Source organism: Protopterus annectens, chromosome 7.part0, assembly GCF_019279795.1.
Source record: "Protopterus annectens isolate FY-2018-M chromosome 7.part0, PAN1.0, whole genome shotgun sequence".
Lineage (NCBI taxonomy): Eukaryota > Metazoa > Chordata > Ceratodontiformes > Protopteridae > Protopterus > Protopterus annectens.
In genome coordinates this window covers 1,678,371,941-1,678,392,295 of record NC_056739.1, presented here as the reverse complement: position 1 = coordinate 1,678,392,295, position 20,355 = coordinate 1,678,371,941, and the positions used below count along the sequence as shown (strand labels likewise).

Below are 20,355 nucleotides of genomic sequence, written 5' to 3'. Positions count from 1 at the left end.
CAAAGTGTAGGAGAAAAATATCAGCGATGATATTTAGAATACACTGAAGTGCAGGGAAAAGAAAGTCAAGATAATAGTATTTAGAGTACTGACATGCAAGAAAGGCAAAAACAGTAAGGGATTTTATGAATTATTGAGGAAAACAGAAAATATAGAAGAACTGAAAGGAAAGTTAGAGATGGATATATATAGTAAGAATCACTCATCTGCAATTGGCACCATGTTTGACACGAAAAGCGACAAACAAGATTTGATGTAACTGGGATAGGTGCATTGTAGGTAAGGGATAAGCTTGAGAGTTTTTTGGTTACACGAGCTATAGTAGTGGTAGTAGTGGCAAATCCCAGAAGCAAACCCACAGGTTGAGGATAGAACGAAAATTGACAACATCAGATTACACTCTAAAAATCCAAATCAAAACAGTGAACTCCCAAGAATTCTAACTGTAAAGGTGTGTATATATATATATATATATATATATATATATATATATATATATATATATATATATATATATATATATATATATATATATTTAGTTTCACTTCATAATACTGAAATAGCAAAACACTGAAAATGAGAAAACTTTATAATATGGAAGCTCAAAATACTGAAAATCAAAATCCTGAATGTCAAAATACTGAAAACAGATAAGATACATATACTGACTGTAAACAACAAAAAAGTAATTACATTCCTTCAAATATAAGCAGGGGGGCAAGCTTCGTGCCCCATACCCACTGCTAATTAAATATATCAACTCCAAGATTGCACTTAGTGTAGTGAAGTGCAATCTTGGAGTTGATATATTTAAGTAGCAGGAGGTGTGGAAGGTGCAGGTGGGGCTTATACTTGGGGGAAAGTAATATGATTTATCTTGTTTAAACTGAGTATATGTATGCTGTGTGTTTTCAGTATTTTGAGTTTCAGTATTTTGAGTTTTCAGGATTTTGAACTTTTAGGATTTTGGTTTCAGTGTTCTGAATTTCAGTATTGTGATATTTCAGTATTATGAAGTGAAACCATATATATATATATATATATATATATATATATATATATATATATATATATTGGTTCACGTTATAATCTCGAAATACTGAAATATCGAATTTCAATATTTCGAGATTATAAAGTCGAATGTTCGGAATGGTGAAAGTGCATAACTGCGAATCCGAATATTTCAAATTCGTGGTTATGCTTTAACGGTACATGACGTGGAATGTGTCATGTGGATGGTTTCCAGTTTAGCATGTGGATTTAGGTGTAATTTAAGGTAAGTGCCTAATTTATAAGGGTTTTGGGTATGTGTGTGAGTGTATGTGAGTGTGTTTGTAATTTGTATATGTGGGTTAGGGTAGGCAGGTAAATGCATGAGTGTTTAAATGTTGCATGTGGTGGTGTTTGTATATATGTTATGTGTGTGTGTGTGTGTGTGTGTGTGTGTGTGTGTGTGTGTGTGTGTGTGTGTGTGTGTGTGTGTGCGCGAGGAAGTGTAGAATATCTGGTTGTGAGTTTGTCATCTTTTTCTGTTTGGTGCTATCTCGGCGTTAGAATATATAAGTAGGGGTGGTGTGGGAGGTGCAGCGGTGCTTGCCCCCCTGCTTATTTGTAGTGTAGGTTTGTTAGTTTGTATTGTTACGTTTGTGTGTGTGTATGTGTTTTTTTGTAGTGTGGGTAGTTTGGTGTTTGTGTAGTGTGGTATGTGGTGTGTTGTACTTCCTGATTTTAAATTTCACGGTTTTGAAGTTACGGTGTTGTTTAGATTCGACTTTATAGTCTCGAAATACTGAAATTCGATGTTTCAGTATTTCAAGATTTTATATACATATATATATATATTTATATATATATATATATATATATATATATATATATATATATATATATATATATGTATATACATATCTTCTTCTTCTTTCGGCTGCTCCCTTTAGGGGTCACCACAGCAGATCAACTGTTTCCATTTCTTCCTGTCCTCTGCATCTTGCTCTGTTACACCAACTACATGCATGTCCTCTCTCATCACATCCATAAACCTTATCTTAGGCCTTCCTCTTTTCCTGTTACCTGGCAGCTTCATCCTTAGCATCTTTTTCCCAATATACTCTTCATCCCTCCTCAGCACATGTCCAAACCAACATAATCTTGCCTCTCTGTCTTTGTTTCCAAACTTTCCAACCTGGGCTGACCCTCTAATATACTTATTCCTAATCCTGTCCATCCTCGTCACACTCGCAAATCTTAACATCTTCAACTCTGCCACATCAAGCTCTGACTCCTGCCTTTTTGTCAATGCCACCGTCTGCAACCCATATAACATAGCTGGTCTCACTACCCTCTTGCAGACCTTCTCTTTTACTCTTACTGGTACTCGTCTGTCACAAATCACTCCTGACACTCTTCTCCTCCCACTCCATCCTGCCTGTACTCTCTTCTTCACCTCTCTTCCTCACTCTCCATTACTCTGAACTGTTAATCCCAAGTATTTAAACTCATCCACCTTCACCACCTCTACTCCCTGCATCCTCACCATTCCTCTATCCTCCCTCTCATTCACACACATATATTCTGTCTTAGTTCTGCTGACCTTCATTTCTCTTCTCTCTAGAGCATATCTCCACCTCTCCAGGGTCTCCTCCACCTGTTCCGTGCTTTCACTACAGATCACAATGTCATCTGCAAACATCATAGTTCACGACGACTCCTGTCTGATCTCTTCTGTCAACCTGTCTGTCACCATTGCAAATAAGAAAGGGCTCAGAGCTGATCCTTGATGTAATCCCACCTTCACCTTAAACGCATCCATCACTCCCACCGCAGACCTCACCGCTGTCACACTACCCTCGTACATATCCTGTACCACTCTTACATACTTCTCTGACACTCCCGACTTCCTCATACAATACCACAACTCCTCTCCAGGTACCCTGTCATATGCTTTCTCTAAATCCCCAAAGACACAGTGCAACCCCTTCTGACCTTCTCTGTACTTCTCCATCAACACTATCAGATCAAACATCGCATCTGTAGTGCTCTTTCCTAGCATGAAACCATACTGCTGATCACTAATCATCACGTCCCTTCTTAACCTAGCTTCCAATACACTTTCCCGTAACTTCATGCTGTGACTGATCAATTTAATCCCTCTGTAGTTACTACAGCTCTGCACATCACCCTTATTCTTAGAAATTGGTACCAAAACATGTTTTCTCCATTCCTCAGGCATCCTCTCACTTTCCAAGATTTCATTAAACAATCTAGTTAAAAACTCCACTGCCATTTCACCTAAACACCTCCATGCTTCCACAGGTATGTCATCTGGACCAACAGCCTTTCCATTCTTCGTCCTCTTCATGGCTATCCTTACTTCCTCCTTGCTAATCCACTGCACTTCATGATTCACTATCCGCACATCATTCAACCTTCTCTCCCTCTCATTCTCTTCATTCATCAGCCCCTCAAAGTACTCTGTCTATCTGCTCAACACACTCTCCTCGCTTGTGAGTACTTTTCCCTCATTATTCTTTATCACCTTTACCTGCTGCACATCTTTCCTAGCTTGGTCCCTCTGTCTAGCCAAACGGTACAGGTCCTTTTCTCCCTCGTTAGTGTCCAACCTTTCATACAACTCTTCATATGCCTTATCCTTAGCCTTCGCCACCTTTCTCTTTGCCATGCACCTCATCTCCTTATACTCTTGTCTACTTTCTTCATCTCTCTGACAATCCCACTTCTTCTTTGCCAACCTCTTTCTCTGTATACTCTCCTGTACTTCTTCATTCCACCACCAGGTCTCCATTTCCTCTTTCCTCTTTCCAGATGAAACACCAAGCACCTTTCTAGCCATCTCTCTTACTAGCTCTGCTGTAGTTACCCAGCTATTTGGTAACTCCTCACTGCCACCCAGTGCCTGTCTTAACTTTTCCCTGAACTTCACCTCACAATTACCCTTTTTCAATTTCCACCATTTGATCCTTGGTGCTGCCCTCATACTCATCCTCCTCTTCTTGATCAACAATGTCATCCTACAAACCACTATCCTATGCTGCCTAACTACACTTTCCCCTGCCACCACTTTACAGTCTCCAGTCTCCTTCAGACTGGCCCTTCTACATAAGATATAATCCACCTGTGTGCATCTCCCTCCACTCTTGTATGTCACCTTATGCTCTTCCCTCTTGTTAAAATATGTATTCATCACAGCCATGTCCATCCTTTTCACAAAATCCACTACCATTTGACCTTCTACATTCCTTTGCTTAACACCATACCTACCTATCACTTCCTCATCCCCTCTGTTCCCTTCACCAACATGCCCATTGAAATCTGCTTGAATCACCAGTCTCTCACCCTTGGGTACAGTCATCACCACTTCTTTCTCATCCATCGCACACCCAACTTGTGGAGCATATGCACTAACAACATTCATCATTACACTATCAATTTCCAGCTTCATAAACATCACTCTGTTAGGCACTCTTTTCACCTCAAAAACACTCTTAGCATACTGTTCCTTCAGGATAATGCCTACGCTATTTCTCCTCCCATCCACACCATGATAAAACAATTTGAACCCGCCTCCAATACACCTAGCCTTGCTGGTTTACATTTCCAATTCTGAGGGAAGGTTCAGTGACCATAGGATGTAGAATTATGGTTAGCTGACCCATGTTGCTGAACCTGCAGTTGTGTGAGTCCCAAATCAGCAAATGCATAGTGCATTCACACAGATGAGTCTGATCTTGTAACTAGAGATTGAGGTACAGTGGATCTCGGGAAATTTACCCTTTTCTCCACTGTAGTGCCATCTCGAAGGTGGAATATATAATGTGTAAGGGGTGTGGGGGGCACAGCCCTCCATGAGGGGTACAGGGAGGCATGCTCACCTGCAAAATCATCACATCACGTGATGTGGAGTGGTGGATTTCAGTCTATGAATGTTGAGAAGGGTCAAATTCACAACAGAAAGTGTGTTTGCGACATTTTGACCTTCCCGACATGCTGTGTTCAACTTTTTAGTCGATGTTTAAGGTAGGAATGTCTTTTGAGAGTTGACTATATGATAGTAAACCTATATATATCTTAAATGAAAGGTGAAGAAGAGAAGGGCTACCTGCAAAGGTAGGGAAGAGCTACGACAAGTGTACAAGGGAAAGGGAGAAGAAAAATACTAACTGTATTTTATAGTGTACTCTAGTACAAGAAAGAAAGACAGAAGTATAGAAGCAATCAAGAATAATAACAGCAAAAATAATTCACTTATCTAAATACAAGCTCGAGAGACTAGAAACACATGTCTTTTGCTGGAAGAGGCAAATGAAATCTGAAGTAATTGGGCCTGTGCATTCTAGGTAAGGGAGAAGAAGCTTGAGAGCTTTTGCAACGATGAAGTCGCATTTGAGAGTTCGGATCTGAATCCATCAGTTAAGGACAGAATAAAAATCGACAACATCAGATGATACTGTTTTGTGAGACTGTACACCAGAGGGCCATGTTTATTTTATTTAATCATGGGACAGGGAAGCAACTGTGAAAGCAAGAAGTGCTGTTACTTTCCTTTCTTTTCCTGATTGGATGTATGTAATAAACCTGTGTTCTTCATATGTAACTAGGGGCAGTCATTATTCTTTGAGACTTAACAGTGTGTGTGTGTGTGTGTGTGTGTGTGTGTGTGTGTGTGTGTGTGTGTGTGTGTGTGTGAGTGTGTGTGTGTGCGTGCATGCGTGTGTGTGTGTGTGTGTGTGTGTGTGTGTGTGTGTGTGTGTGTGTGTGTGTGTGTGTGTGTGTGTGTGTGTATGTGTGTGTGTGGTAAGACAAGGGGGTGTGAATGAGACATCTATTACTGCATGCTCTGGTGTTTTGAGGCAGTAATCTGGTGCATTCGGTATTCTTTGAGACTTAATGTGTGTGTGTGTGTGTGTGTGTGTGTGTGTGTGTGTGTGTGTGTGTGTGTGTGTGTGTGTGTGTGTGGTAAGACAAGGGGGTGTGAATGAGACATCTATTACTGCATGCTCTGGTGTTTTGAGGCAGTAATCTGGTGCATTCGGTATTCTTTGAGACTTGTGTGTGTGTGTGTGTGTGTGTGTGTGTGTGTGTGTGTGTGTGTGTGTGTGCGCGCGTGTGTGCGTGTGTGTGTGTGCGTGTGTGTGTGTGTGGTAAGACAAGGAGGTATGAATGAGATATATATTATTGCATGCTCAGTGGTGTTTTGAGGCAAAAATCTGAAAGGCTAATCCCTTACAGTCCCTGTATATGTGATACTCCAGTCCCATGCACACCCCAAGTGCTTATTGCACTTAAAATGTATCTATACTCTTTGAAGTTATATATTTTGTACTTTATCATAATATGAAATAGCTTCTCCACCCATTTTAGCTAACAATTTGTTGTATAGAATTATACAATGAACTCTGTGGGGTTGAGGTATAAAATTTTCAGGTTATTCATTTTAAGGGTCTGTCTGTTAAAAATGTTGGTTTGATGCATTAAACATTTATTTTGATGAAGTCCTTAAAGTATCATGTTTAAAGTACTTAATATATGTGAGTAATTACATTGATTTGGTCTTATTTAGTGGAAGGTTTTTTACTTTTATACATTTTTTTGAATACTGATTAGGTCACTTTTATTTGTTTGCTTTTTTGTATGTACAAATCTAAGTACATCACTCAAGTGGAAAAGTTCCAGAGATTTTTAGCCTATATAATTACTGTCCTTAAATCCTTCAAGTATCATGATAGATTACCGCAACTTTTTTTATACTCCATAGCATTCCAGCTGCTCCAAAGTGACTTGCATTTCACTTTTTGAGCTAAGAAAGATCCAGCCCTGTTTGACCTGTTTATTCACAAACCCAGGGGGTTTACAGACATGAACATTTGGGACCCAAGATTCCATGAACAAATAAAAAGACTAACTGAAGAGATAGATTGCTAACTCAGCATATTCCTAGCCTATGGCATGCTACCACTATAGGTTAAACAAAGTACTATTTTTGTCTCCTTTAAAGCTAGTCTTGATTAATGGATCAGTAGACACAAACTTGCACTAGGATTTTCATTTATGACCCTGTTTGATTTGGGAGGTGTGTACTACTAAGTGCTTGAAGTGTAGGCAAACAGAAAGAAATAGAGGGTCCTAAATGAAAACCAGCACTGGCAGAGTTTTTAATAGAATTTAGAACTGAAGTTCCCATTAAAAAATGAATGATTCATACAGCATACAAAATATTGGAGAATGGTTACATGAATCAATCAGAGGAGATTAGAAAGGATTGGGAAGAGAGATTGGATAAGAAATTCACAAAGAAACAATGGGACGATATATGTATGTATCTCAAATATGAAACAAAATCTAGAAGATTTAGGATTTTTGCTTGGAAATGTTTACATAAGTAGGTACTAGGCTATTGGCCCTGGGGTCTATATAAGCCTAGCCAAAAAGGTACCCTGGCTTTCACCACCCAAGAAAATTATTTTCCTGTGCCGCTGTTGAGCAGAGCCACAGAGGTGATCCCCGGGTTGAATTTCCTATTACCCATCCAATCATCAAGATTTTTCTTGAAGAGTGCTATTGAGGAGCTCTGTTTGACATAGATAGGTAGGTAGTCTGTTCCAGATTATGGGAAGTCTCTGGGACAGGAATCTATCCCTCCAGCATGTTCTGTTTATTGTACTGACAAGGTTTAGGTCCCTAGAGCATGTAGCTCAGAGGGATTGGGATTTCTTTAAGTGGAGCATGTCCAACAGCTCTGGGTTTGACATAGCTTTGCAGAGATTGCCTCTGAGTAGGCAATATGTGACGGAGTAAAGCTGGAGTTTTTTGAGACGGTCTGCATAGGGCATCTGTTTGAGGCCAGTAATCCTCTTAGTGAGGTATTTCTGTGGCCTTTCTGTCTTGTGAGGTACATACCAATAGGAGTGCTGTACTCTATAATGGGTCTAATGAGTGATGAGTAGAGGGGAACAATGACCTCTTTTTTCCTGGATGAGAAACTTTTTGTGATGAGGTGTGCTACATATAAGGATTTCCTCACTACTGTGGCAATGTGATTATCAAAGGAGAGACTACTGTCCACCTGTGTCTCAAAGTCTCTAATCACACTTTCAGTGTTAAGTAGACTACCGACTATGTGGTAGTTCATGGGTACAGAGTTTTTACCAAAAGGGATGAGAATGCACTTTTTGGCATTCAGCTTGAGACCATGGCTTTGACACCAGTCATCTGTCTCAGTGAGACCCTTGTGTAGGATGTCCACATCATTAGGAGTTTCAATTATGGCTCCTATTTTGCAGTCATCTATGAACTTCATTAGCCAAAGACCTTCTTTTTTAGCCTGTACTTCAGAGAAGTAGATACCAAACAGGAGAGGTCCCAGGACTGAACCCTGTGGTACTCCACCTGTCACTGGTCTGAAGTCAGATTTGGAGTCTGCTACTTTCACAGTGTGGGTTCTGTCAGTGAGCCAGTTGGCAATCCATCTTGTGACATAGGAAATTATACCTAGTTTAGTGAGTTTATCTATAATTCCAAAGTGGGGGATGATGTCAAAAGCCTTGGCGAGATCTAGATAGGCTGTGTGAACCACCTTATTCTCATCTACGGCTTTGGTGACCACTTCAAAGAAGTCAATCTGGTTTAGGAGACATGATCTGCCTTTTACAAACCAAAACTGGGTGGGTCCAGAGTTTTAAGATTACCAGCGTCATTGTTTATAAGTTCCATGATGATACGTTCCATAGCCTTGCAGACCAGGCTTGTCAGGCTAATGGGGTGGTAGTTCCCGGGGTCCGTGGTGGCTCCCCTTTTGTGGAGTGGGATAACTGTCACTGTGCGCCATTCAGTCGGCACAAAGCCTGAGGTGAGGCTATGATTGAATATGGTACTTAGATGGGGTGCCAGTTTGTTCTGTAGTCCATGTAGAACACAGTCTGGGATGTTGTCAGGTCCCACGGATGCTGTGTTCTTGGCTTTGGAGAGTGTGATTTTTACCTGTGCAGCCGTGATTACAGGAACTTTGCATTCTTCCGGTATAAAGATGGGCCCTTTATGGGGTGAGAGGAAGGTAAAGTTAGCACTGAACCTATCTTCCAGGATGTTGGCAATATCAGTTGGTTCTATATATTTAGTGCCATTGTGCTGTAACTCAGAGCAGATCTGAGTACTGCCATTGAATTCTTGACATAGCTATAGAATGATTTGTGGTTGTCTTTAGAATCAGTGGTGATTTTGTTTTAGTAACTAGCTTTGAAGGATTGTATGAGGGATCTCAGCTACTTACTGAGGCTGACCAGGGAGTTTCTCCAATCATGGGATTTTACTCTTTTTTGGCAACAGTTTCTTTCTTCTGTTGTAGAGTTTGTTTATGGCAGGGGACCAGCAGATTGGCTTCCTTTTTTTGGAGGATAGCATCTTGGTTCTGTTAGGGATTGCACGATCCATGCACCTGTGTAAGTACTTATAAAGTGCATTTGTGTAGGATTCAGCATTCATACCTCTATTGTCTGTCTGCATGGGTGTCGTGAAGTTTGCCACTTCTGTCTTAAGAAGCATGAAGTTGGCTTTGGAGAAATTTTTTACGGAGGTTTCACTAATGGGGAGTGGGAGCGGATGTGGATGTCTAGGGTGATTAGCTTGTGGTCAGATCTGACCAATGAGGAACTGGCCTCTGGTGTGGAACACCAGTTGCCCATGTTGGTAATGACCAGGTCTAGGATATTGCTGCCCCTAGTGGGGGTGTGGATAAGTTGATGCAAGGCACTGGAATTTATAAATTCCAGAAAACGTTGAGCAAAAGAGTTGGTACATGAGTACTTTTCCCAGCTAATGGTGGAGGGTAGTTGAAATCACCCATTATTAGTGTGTTAGGTTGTACCCTAATATTTTCCAGTATATCAAGAAATGAGGAGTGGGAATCCTGAGGCATGGTGGGGGACCTGAAACAAGCTACAATTTGAATTGCAGTCTTGCCCAGTTAGTTGCACTTGGATAATCTCGGATGCATTATGCTGAGCAACTAGCCTGGAGGTAGATATTTTTATACCCCAAGTAGACTCCAGACCATTTTTCCTCAGGTAGACAGCAAATATTGGAGGTGTGATGGGGAAGAAAGAGGTAATCTGAACTTCTTTTCTGGGAGTGCAGTGAGTTGGCAGACTTTAAGGATTCCCTGGAGGATGCACTGTTGGAGGTGCAGAGTGGTCAGATTTGTGTGACAAGTGAGATGATTTTTCTGAGCTATGATACAGAATTGGAATTACCTAGACATGGTAAGACCTTGCTGTGTTTACTTACTAGAAAATGGAAATCAAAATCTAAACCAGCTATACTAGAAGTAGTGAATATAGTAACAGAGATAAAACAACTTGAATTGAGATCTTTAGAAAAGGGTAGAAGCAAATAGACAAGAAAAAAATGGGAATTGGGAAAACAATACATACATGGGAGGAATGAAGTTTAAAAGAAGTCAGTATTTAAATTAGCTATGTAATGTTTGACTGAAAATGAATGGGTAGATTATAAGTGATGTATAATGTTTGCAACTGGGAGTGTGTCAGTATAGTTTATGATGTAAAATGCTTGCAACTAGGATTGTGCTGAATTGGATTGTTTTCATTTATACAAATGTATGTTTACCTGTATCATAAGTGATGGTTTAATAAAGATGTTTCTTGTTTAAAAAAGGGCAGGAATTGAATAATTTATATAATGTTATTAGGTTGTATTATGTAACCCAGCCACTGGGGATGCACAAGCCAGTGCATTTCTTTGTGCCGGTCCCAAGCCCTGATAAATGGGAAGGGTTGCTTCAGGAATGGCATCCGGCATAAAACATCTGCCAAATGAAATATGTGGAAAACAATACAGATTTACATACCGGATCGGTCGAGGCCCAGGTTAACAATGACAGCCACCAGTACTGTTAGCTGACAGGGTGCTGGCGGAAAATGGGCTACTGTTGGCCAAAGGAGGAGAAGAGGGGGAAGGCATGCCCGAATACAAGAAGAGAGGAGAAAGGTTAGGAGTGTGGTAGTGAGGGTAGTAACTTGAATGTTAGCAGCATGACTGGTATAGGGAGATAGCTAGCTGATATGATGGACAGGAGGAAGGGTGATATATTGTGTGTACAAGAGACTAGGTGGATGGGAAGTAAGGCTAGGTGTATTGGCGGTGGGTTCAAATTGTTCTGTCATGGTGTGGATGGGAGGAGAAATGGGGTAGGGGTTATCCTGAAGGAATGGTATACCAAGAGTGTTTTGGAGGTGAAAAGAGTGTCAGATAGAGTGATGTTTATGAAGCTGGAAATTGATGGTGTAATGATGAATGTTGTTAGTGCATATGCTCCACAAGTTGGGTGTGCGATGGATGAGAAAGAAACATTTTGGAGTGAGTTTGATGAAGTGGTGATGACTGTACCCAAGGGTGAGAGAGTGGTGATTGGAGCAGATGTCAATGGCCATGTTGATTAAGGCAACAGAGGGGATGAGGAAGTGATGGGTAGGTATGGTGTTAAGAAAGGAATGCAGAAGGTCAGATGGTAGTGGATTTTGCAAAAAGGATGGACATGGCTGTGGTGAATACATATTTTAAAAAGAGGGAGGAGCATAGGGTGACATACAAGAGTGGAGGGAGATGAACACAGGTGGATTATATCCTATGCAGGAGGGCCAGTTTGAAGGAGATTGGAGACTGTAAAGTGGTGACGAGTTTAAGTGTAGTTAGGCAGCATAGAATGGTGGTCTGAAGAATGACATTGGTGATCAAGAATAGGAGGAGGAGTGTGAGGGCAGCACCAAGGATCAAATGGTGGAAATTGAAAAAGGGTGATTGTGAGATGGAGTTCAGGGAAGAGTTAAGAGAGGCACTGGGTGGTAATGAAATGTTACCGAACAGCTGGGTAACTACAGCAGAGCTAGTAAGGGAGACTGATAGAAAGGTGCTTGGTGTGACATCTGGACAGAGGAAGGAGGACAAGGAGACCTGGTGGTGGAATGAGGAAGTACAGGAGAGTATACAGAGAAAGAGGTTGGCGAAGAAGAAGTGGGATTGTCAGAGAGATGAAGAAAGTAGACAGGAGTATAAGGAGATGAGGTGCATAGTAAAGAGAGAGGTGGCAAAGGCTAAGGATAAGGCGTATAGAGAGTTGTATGAAAGGTTGGACACTAAGGAGGGAGAAAAGGGCCTGTACCAATTGGCTAGACAGAGGGACCGAGCTAGGAAAGATGTGCAGCAGGTAAGGGTGATAAACGATAATGAGGGAAACATACTCACTAGCAAGGAGATTGTGTTGAACAGTTGGCAGGAGTACTTTGAGGGGCTGATGAATGAAGAGAATGAGAGAGAGAGAGAGAGAAGGCTGGATGATGTGGGGATAGTGAATCAGGAAGTGCAATGGATTAGCAAGGCGGAAGTAAGGATAGCTATGAATAGGATGAAGAATGAAAAGGCTGTTGGTCCAGATAACATACCTGCGGGAGCTTGGAGGTGTTTAGGAAAAATGGCAGTGGAGTTTTTAACCAGATTGTTTAATGAAATCTTGGAAAGTGGAAGGATGTCTGAGGAGTGGAGAAAAAGGGTTTTGGCACCGATTTTTAAGAATAAGGGTGATGTGCAGAGCTTTAGTAACTACAGAGGGTTAAGACTGATCAGTCACAGCATGAAATTATGGGAAAGAGTAGTGGAAGCTAGGTTAAGAAGGGAGGTGATTATTAGTGATCAGCAGTATGGTTTCATGCCAGGTAGGAGCACTACTGATGCGATGTTTGCTCTGAGAGTGTTGATGGAGAAGTACAGAGGAGGTCAGAAGGAGTTGCACTGTGTCTTTGTGGACTTAGAGAAAGCATATGACAGGGTGCCTAGAGAGGAGTTGTGGTATTGTATATGGAAGTCAGGAGTGGCAGAGAAGTATGTAAGAGTGGTACAGGATATGTACAAGGGTAGTGTGACAGTGGTGAGATCGGCCATGGGAGTGACAGCTGCGTTTAAGGTGGAAGTGGGATTACATCAAGGATCAGCTCTGAGCCCTTTCTTATTTGCACTGGTGATGGACAGGTTGACAGACAAGATCAGACAGGAGTCCCCGTGGACTATGATGTTTGCAGATGACATTGTGATATGTAGTGAGAGTAGGGAACAGGTTGAGGAGACCCTGGAGAGGTGGAGATATGCTCTAGAGAGGAAAAGAATGAAGGTCAGTCAGACTAAGATGGAATATATGTGTGTGAATGAAAGGGAGGATAGAGGAATGGTTAGGATGCAGGGAGTAGAGCTGGTGAAGGTGGATGAGTTTAAATACTTGGGATCAACAGTTCAGAGTAATGGCGAGTGTGGAAGAGAGGTGAAGAAGAGAGTACAGGCAGGGTGGAGTGGGTGGAGAAGAGTGTCAGGAGTGATTTGTGACAGACAAGTACCAGTAAGAGTGAAAAGGAAGGTCTACAAGAGGGTAGTGAGACCAGCTATGTTATATGGGTTGCAGACAGTGGCATTGACAAAAAGGCAGGAGTCAGAGCTGGATGTGGCAGAGTTAAAGATGTTAAGATTTGCACTGGGTGTGACAAGGGTAGACAGGATTAGGAATAAGTATATTAGAGGGTTAGCCCAGGTTGGACAGTTTGGAGACAAAGCCAGAGAGGCGAGATTGTGTTGGTTTGGACATGTGCTGAGGAGGGATACTGGGTATATTGGGAAAAGGATTGTAAGGATGAAGCTGCCAGGTAAGAGGAAAAGAGGATGGCCTAAGATAAGGTTTATGGATGTAGTTAGAGAGGACATGCAGGTGGTTGGTGTGACAGGGCAGATGCAGAGGACAGGAAGAAATGGAAACAGATGATCCACTGTTGCGACCCCTAACTGGGAAAAGCCAAAAGAAGAAGAAGAAGAGGTTGTATGATGTATAGCAATATATGTAAAGTATAATGTTTGCAAATGTGAACTTGTTAATACAGTTTGATTGCTTTTATATTATATAAATGTAAATTAATTGATAATTCAACAAAGGTGTTTAAAAAAAAAGAAGAAAAAGATGGCAAGAATGTTTAAGCACATCTACTTAAATATGTATAAGCATAAGAATCTTATGGTCCCTGTGATATTTGCCTGATAATTTTCCAATGTTCCTGTACTCTACCAAGCAATACAAGTAACAGTTATCCTTCAGCAGTGATCCAAATGTGATACTTTGACAGGTAATGTTAAGGAGAAGAATACGTCCATTTGTTCTGAGGAGGCATAAAGACTACATTTACAATGGATTCTCTTCCCTGGAAAATTAGCCAAGTTTGACCTGAAGAGACTAAGATCTTCTAGTTAGAAGATAATTGGGGGTACAGACTTCCATAGTGCTGAATAGCATGTTGAGAAGGACTTGCCAGAAACATTGTGACTGATCTGAGGCCTGATTTGGCTATTGACTAAAGCATGCATATATTTTGGAGTTCTTCTGCAGCAACACACTCATACCTAATGGTGAATGATTACTGAAGAACCTGATATGTTCATTGTAAGGCAATGTTATTTATTCCATACATTTAGAAGTTTTATTTAAAATAATTTTTAGATTAAGATTTGTTCTTAAGTCACTATCCTTCTTTTAATTGTTATCAACTTGTTAAGGGCATTTTCAGCTGAGGGATTTTACCATCTTTTTCAAATACTGGACAGACTTCTCTGTCAAGGTACATGAACAGCTTTTATTCCACTCATTGTTTCCTCCAGATGATTATTGATTTAATTTCTGATTGTTTCCAGTATGTCCGTAAGTCTAGGAAAGGTGGGGTAGTGGCAGTACTCTTTAAAAATACACTAGATGTCAAATTAGCCCCGCAACAACCTCTCTTGTTCAATAATGCTGAAACTCTCATTATCAGACTACAGCTTAACAAAATTAAATCTATATTCATTGCCTGTGTTTATATCCCCCCAGGCAATAATACAAATACCTAGAGGACTTCCTTCAATGGCTATCCAACATGTACCCCTATGAAACTATGGTGTTAGGAAACTTTAATATTGATTGGAACAACTGTTCCTCTGAATCTTCCACAACCCATTTAAACCTTCATGGCTATACACAACTCATATCCGCACCCACCAGAATAAATAAACCCTACAACCAAGGTAGTATCCTGGACTGGATTATTATCAACAATCACTCAGACCTGTACAACACTGGTACGCTCCCAGATGATATAAGTGACCACTTACTCACTTACATAATCAAGCATAAAGTAGATAACAACCACCAAATACTCTATAAATCTATTAGAAATAACAAGAACTTCAACACCACTGATTTTCAGAACAAACTCAAAGCATGCAATTCGGCCATCCTAAAAGATCTTCCACTGGATGATGCTGTAGCCTATTTTAATTCTAAATTCCTTACCATTCTAGATTCCCACGCTCCTGTCCACACCCTAAGAGCCAAATCTAAAATTGCCCCATGACTCTCTAAAGTAACCAAAACCAAAATCATAGCAAGAAATAAAGCATGGGACAAATGGCGTACCTCAAAAGACCCACTTGACCATATTGTTAGACGAAAAAAACATCAATCAACACCTTCAACAAAAACATCAGAACAAACCTCAAACATTTTGGGCAGGAGTAAACAAACTGCTCCATCCCAGACAATCCACCACTCCCACCCCATCAGCTTGTAACCCAAAATCTCCAGAGGAAACTGCAAATGTCTTTAACAGTTTCTTCACTAAGACCATCCAATCACTAGCTAGCCAACTGGCTCCCAGTGGCCCCAATCTGGATTTCTCCTCGACCACTACCCCACTCTCCTTTAACTTCCAGGCTGTATCTACATCAACCATCAGATCTCTAATTAACAAAATAAAACCCACTACCCTTGCAGTTGATCTCCTCCCACCAGAATATCTACAGAAAGTGGCAGATACTATTGCATACCCCATTTCTATTATTATAAACCAAACCTTGTCCGAAGCCACCATCCCCTCTATCTGGAAGGTTTCCCACGTTATTCCTCTCTATAAAGGAGGGAACTCTTTAGACCTCTCATACTACAGACCAATAGCCATACTATCACCACTGGCCAAAATGATGGAAAAATGCATCCATAACCAATTAATGCATTATCTCACCCAGAATAAACTACTGGCCAACTCTCCGCATTGCTTTAGGCCAATCCACAGCACCACCTCAGCCCTCCTATCCTTCTCTAACTCCAGTAACCTCAACCGAAACAATAACAAACTTACCTCAGCTCTCTTCCTAGATTTCTCTAAGGCCTTTGATATGGTCAACCACTAACTACTTATCCATACCCTGAAGAAACTGTCACTAAATAACTGTGTGATTAAATGGTTCCAGTCTTATCTGTCTGACAGACAACAAGCAGTATTATGGCAGAATACACTATCCACTCATCTACCCATCACACTAGGAGTCCCCCAAGGTGCCATATTAGGACTACTTCTCTTCTGAGTCTTTATCAATGACCTACCCACAATCACTCCCAAGGCCACCTGCATCCAGTACGCGGACGACTCCACTTTAATCTGTGCAGCCTCCTCCTCAACTGAGCTGATGACTCTAACTCAGAATACTTTCAATGATGTTGAAAAATGGTTTGTAAACCATCAGCTTATTTTAAACCTCAACAAAACTAAGCTGCTAATTTTTTCCCCCACCTGTAAGTCCTCTTCACCATTCTTTACCATAAGATCCAGTAATGGCACACTTATATCCCCAGATGTTCACACCAAACTCCTAGGGGTCACAGTCGACAATACCCTAAAATATGATACCTATGTCAATCAAACCATCAAAACCATCAACAAAAAACTGGGCTCCCTCTATAGGATCAAACCTTTTCTCACTCCATTTGCAGGAACTTCTATTGCTCGCTCCCACTTACTGTCTACCCTTCTCTATGTCTCCCCCCTTTTCACTAACTTGAATAAAACCACTCTTAGCAAACTTGCAAGCTGTTACAACCATATTGCTAGATTTGCTACCAGTACAACCTTTAGGACCCACCACTGTATCAACTTAACTCAACTAGGTTGGCTTGAATGGACTAGTCTTCTCCAATACAACCAACTTATAATAGCCCACAAAGTTCTAAACCACCCCGATAAGACACCAGCACTAAACAAGATCATTGATCCCTACAGCAACCTGAGGTCACTGCGCTGTGCTGACAACTGTTGGTTCAGACAACCAAAAGCATAAATGTAGCTGGTGACTCTCTATTTGCCAACTCTGTAGGCAAAACTTGGCCCTCTCTACCTGCTGAACTTACTCTCCAGCCCTCTCTATCCCAGTTCAAAAAAAGCCTCAAACTACACTTTCAAATGCACTGGCAATGTCCCTGTTCAAAACCTAACACCCACCCCCTGGTATTGGATATCTTGCCTAATTAAATATGTAATTTCACTCTAAAATGTATATGACTTTGCTTTGTGGCATATCTAGAGCTCATTACGGGATAAAGTTCTTATCTGTGTAAACCCTGTGTGAAACCATGTTCTATAAATGTTTGTAACCTTACTGAAGACTGTAAACTATATTAATTTGTAAATGTTACTAATGTAATTTAATCTACTAACTGGGAGCTTTTCTCCCCGGGCCTCCGCTGAAAATGGGCATATATCAAGTCGGACCATCCCGGTAAACAAATGTAAAATAAATAAATAAATAAAATGTTTTAAAAGTGAATGTGGGATGCAGCCGATTATCTGAAAATATAAATATGGTCTCTGTTTCAGAATAGCGCTATTGAGTGTAACAGATACCAATCACAAGAAACTGGTTCACCGTTTTTTGCTATGATTGAACAAAATCATTTTGTTGACAAGTCAGTGAAAGATTTTGGAAAGATCAGAACAGAGTCAGATTTGGGGCTCATCAGCTCAGGGCAATGAACTCTAGAGTAGCATGCTGTTTACTCAGAGCAGACTACATAGAAATGGGTTAACAGTGAATAGACGGATAAAAAATGGTGAATATATATTTTAAGAATATTAGAGATCACAGAAATGGTAATTTTCTACTTTTGCTTAAACAACTTTAAAAAAAATAGTATGCAACCCTTTGTGAAGACACTTTGTCAGTTCTTTTGTCTGTGTGGACTTCACAGAGTTGTGACTGAGTTGTCACAGGAAAAACCTTTGTGAGAGCCACATACCTTGACCTCTCTATAGTCTTGTATCCATGTTCCTTAATAATTTTTTAGCATGATTTTTAAGCATTACTTTTCATGTTGTTATTGTGTTTCACAGTTCATGTTGCCAGCCACTGAAAAGGCCATAGTTGTCCTGGAGTTCTTTTTCTCTTTTATTTTTCCCTAAGGGCTTTTTCCTGAACACCTCCCCTCATAACCATTGAGCCCAATTTAACTACCACATTTTCAGACAACTTTGCAAAATGTGATAGAATAAACATCGGCCAGAAATGATCTGGAAGAAGTCACAAAAGTAGCTTTAGTACTGGAAGCAATGGTACCCATTATTTGAAAAATATATTCTGAGTAAGTTATGAGATAATAATTTAATCTGCAGGCTCTGTGTTGATGTTGACTGTGAGATTTGCGAACCAACCACTTGGGTCATCAATAATTAATTCAGAATTAAAGACGTATAAAGACTGCTTACTTACAATTAGATTAATGTAAAAACATTCAAAAACAGAAGACAATGAAGTTGAGTATGCATCAGTTTGTTTTATGCTAAGTGTCATGTTAACATGCTGCTTATAAAATAAGGCATCATATTGCATCCTTTTTATTAGGTACACTTAGAATGCTGTTGCAAGTGTTTTTAATAAACCTATAAAGGAACATTGTATATAGATATTTTAATAACAATGTCTAAAATTATTTGAAACATAATCATGCTGCTAACTTTTTTTTATAAAGTCTAGAAAAATCAATAAATAAATATATACGTACAATCTATGCATGTAATTTGAGGCTCTTCCCACTGTCCAGTTGTCTGACATCTGATTGTTGGAAGATGACGCTGAATTAATCCTGCATTACAATGATACCTTATCAAAGAACCAATTTCATACCGATCTTTCTTCCTTCCAAATGTTGCTGCATTACTGACAGATGGTGGGTCACCACATGCCACTAAAAGAAAAGAAACAGAAGATAATGCATAGTAAGTTAATTATTTTGCAGATTCCACAAAGAGCTTATCCTTTTTTTTTTCCAGACTGAGATACTGTTTCCATAGAGTTTTATAGAAGTCAAACTAATAGGTATGCATTGAGAAATTTCTTTGCATCTGTGCAATAAAAATAAATGCCATGGAAGAAAATGAACAGCTTTACCAAAGGAGCTCTAACTAATTAGTTAAAAGATAGTCAGGATTCTGTCTTACTTTGTTTGCTCCCATTTAATTGCCTAGGTATAGAAATATGTAAACACACGCGCACACACACACACACACACACACACACACACACACACACACACACACACACACACACACACACACACACACACACACATACACACACACACACACACACACACACACACACACACACACACACACACACACGCATACACATGCATACACACACACACGCACACAGACACACACACACACACACACACACACACACACACACACATACACACGCACACACAGACACACACACACAAGCACACACGCACATACAGACACACACACGCTAGCGCGCGCGCGCGCACACACACACACACACACACACACACACACACACACACACACACACACACACACACACACACACACACACACACACACACACACACACACAGATATTCCCCATGTACACAAAAATACATACATATGCATAAGAAATACAGACAAAACAAAATGACACATCCATACCCAAATGTTTGCATATGTGTGAGAATTATGACTTATAACATTTATACAATAGGTTTATAGGTTCATAGGATGATACTAGGCTATTGGCCCGGAGGCCCTTATAAGTCTAGCCAAGAATTTCTCCCATGTTCCCTCAAAGTTAGAACCTGTTTCCCCTGTCCAGCAAGGACACAGGTGGGATCCCATGGGTATATTTTCTGTTTTTACATCCAGTCATCCAGGTTCCTCTTAAAGAGGGCTAGAGAGGTACTCTGCTTGACATGGAGAGGGAATCTATTCCACAGATGGGGGGTCTTTGGAACACAAATCTATCCCGCCAACAAGTTCTATTAATGTCACAGACCAGGTAAAGGCCTTCCGTGTAGGTTGCATGAGTGGAGTTTGTCTTACGGATATGCAGCAACTACATCAAGGCTGGGTCTGAAATGGCCTTGTATGCCAGACACAGGTCACCTCTGAGGAGTCTGTATGAGACTGAGTAGAGGGACAGTGCTTTTAG

At 40.5% G+C, this 20,355-nt stretch overlaps 1 protein-coding gene across 2 annotated transcripts in view; it reads right to left on the bottom strand.

Annotated features, from left to right (window-relative positions):
• ACAN (aggrecan) overlaps positions 1–20,355 on the bottom strand; it is a 538,406-nt gene that overhangs the window by 15,805 nt on the left and 502,246 nt on the right. For both annotated transcript variants that reach the window (XM_044078192.1, XM_044078191.1), the window contains one exon: positions 18,923–19,105. In XM_044078192.1, the coding sequence (XP_043934127.1) occupies positions 18,923–19,105 (183 nt within the window). The remainder of the gene's footprint in view (positions 1–18,922; positions 19,106–20,355) is intronic.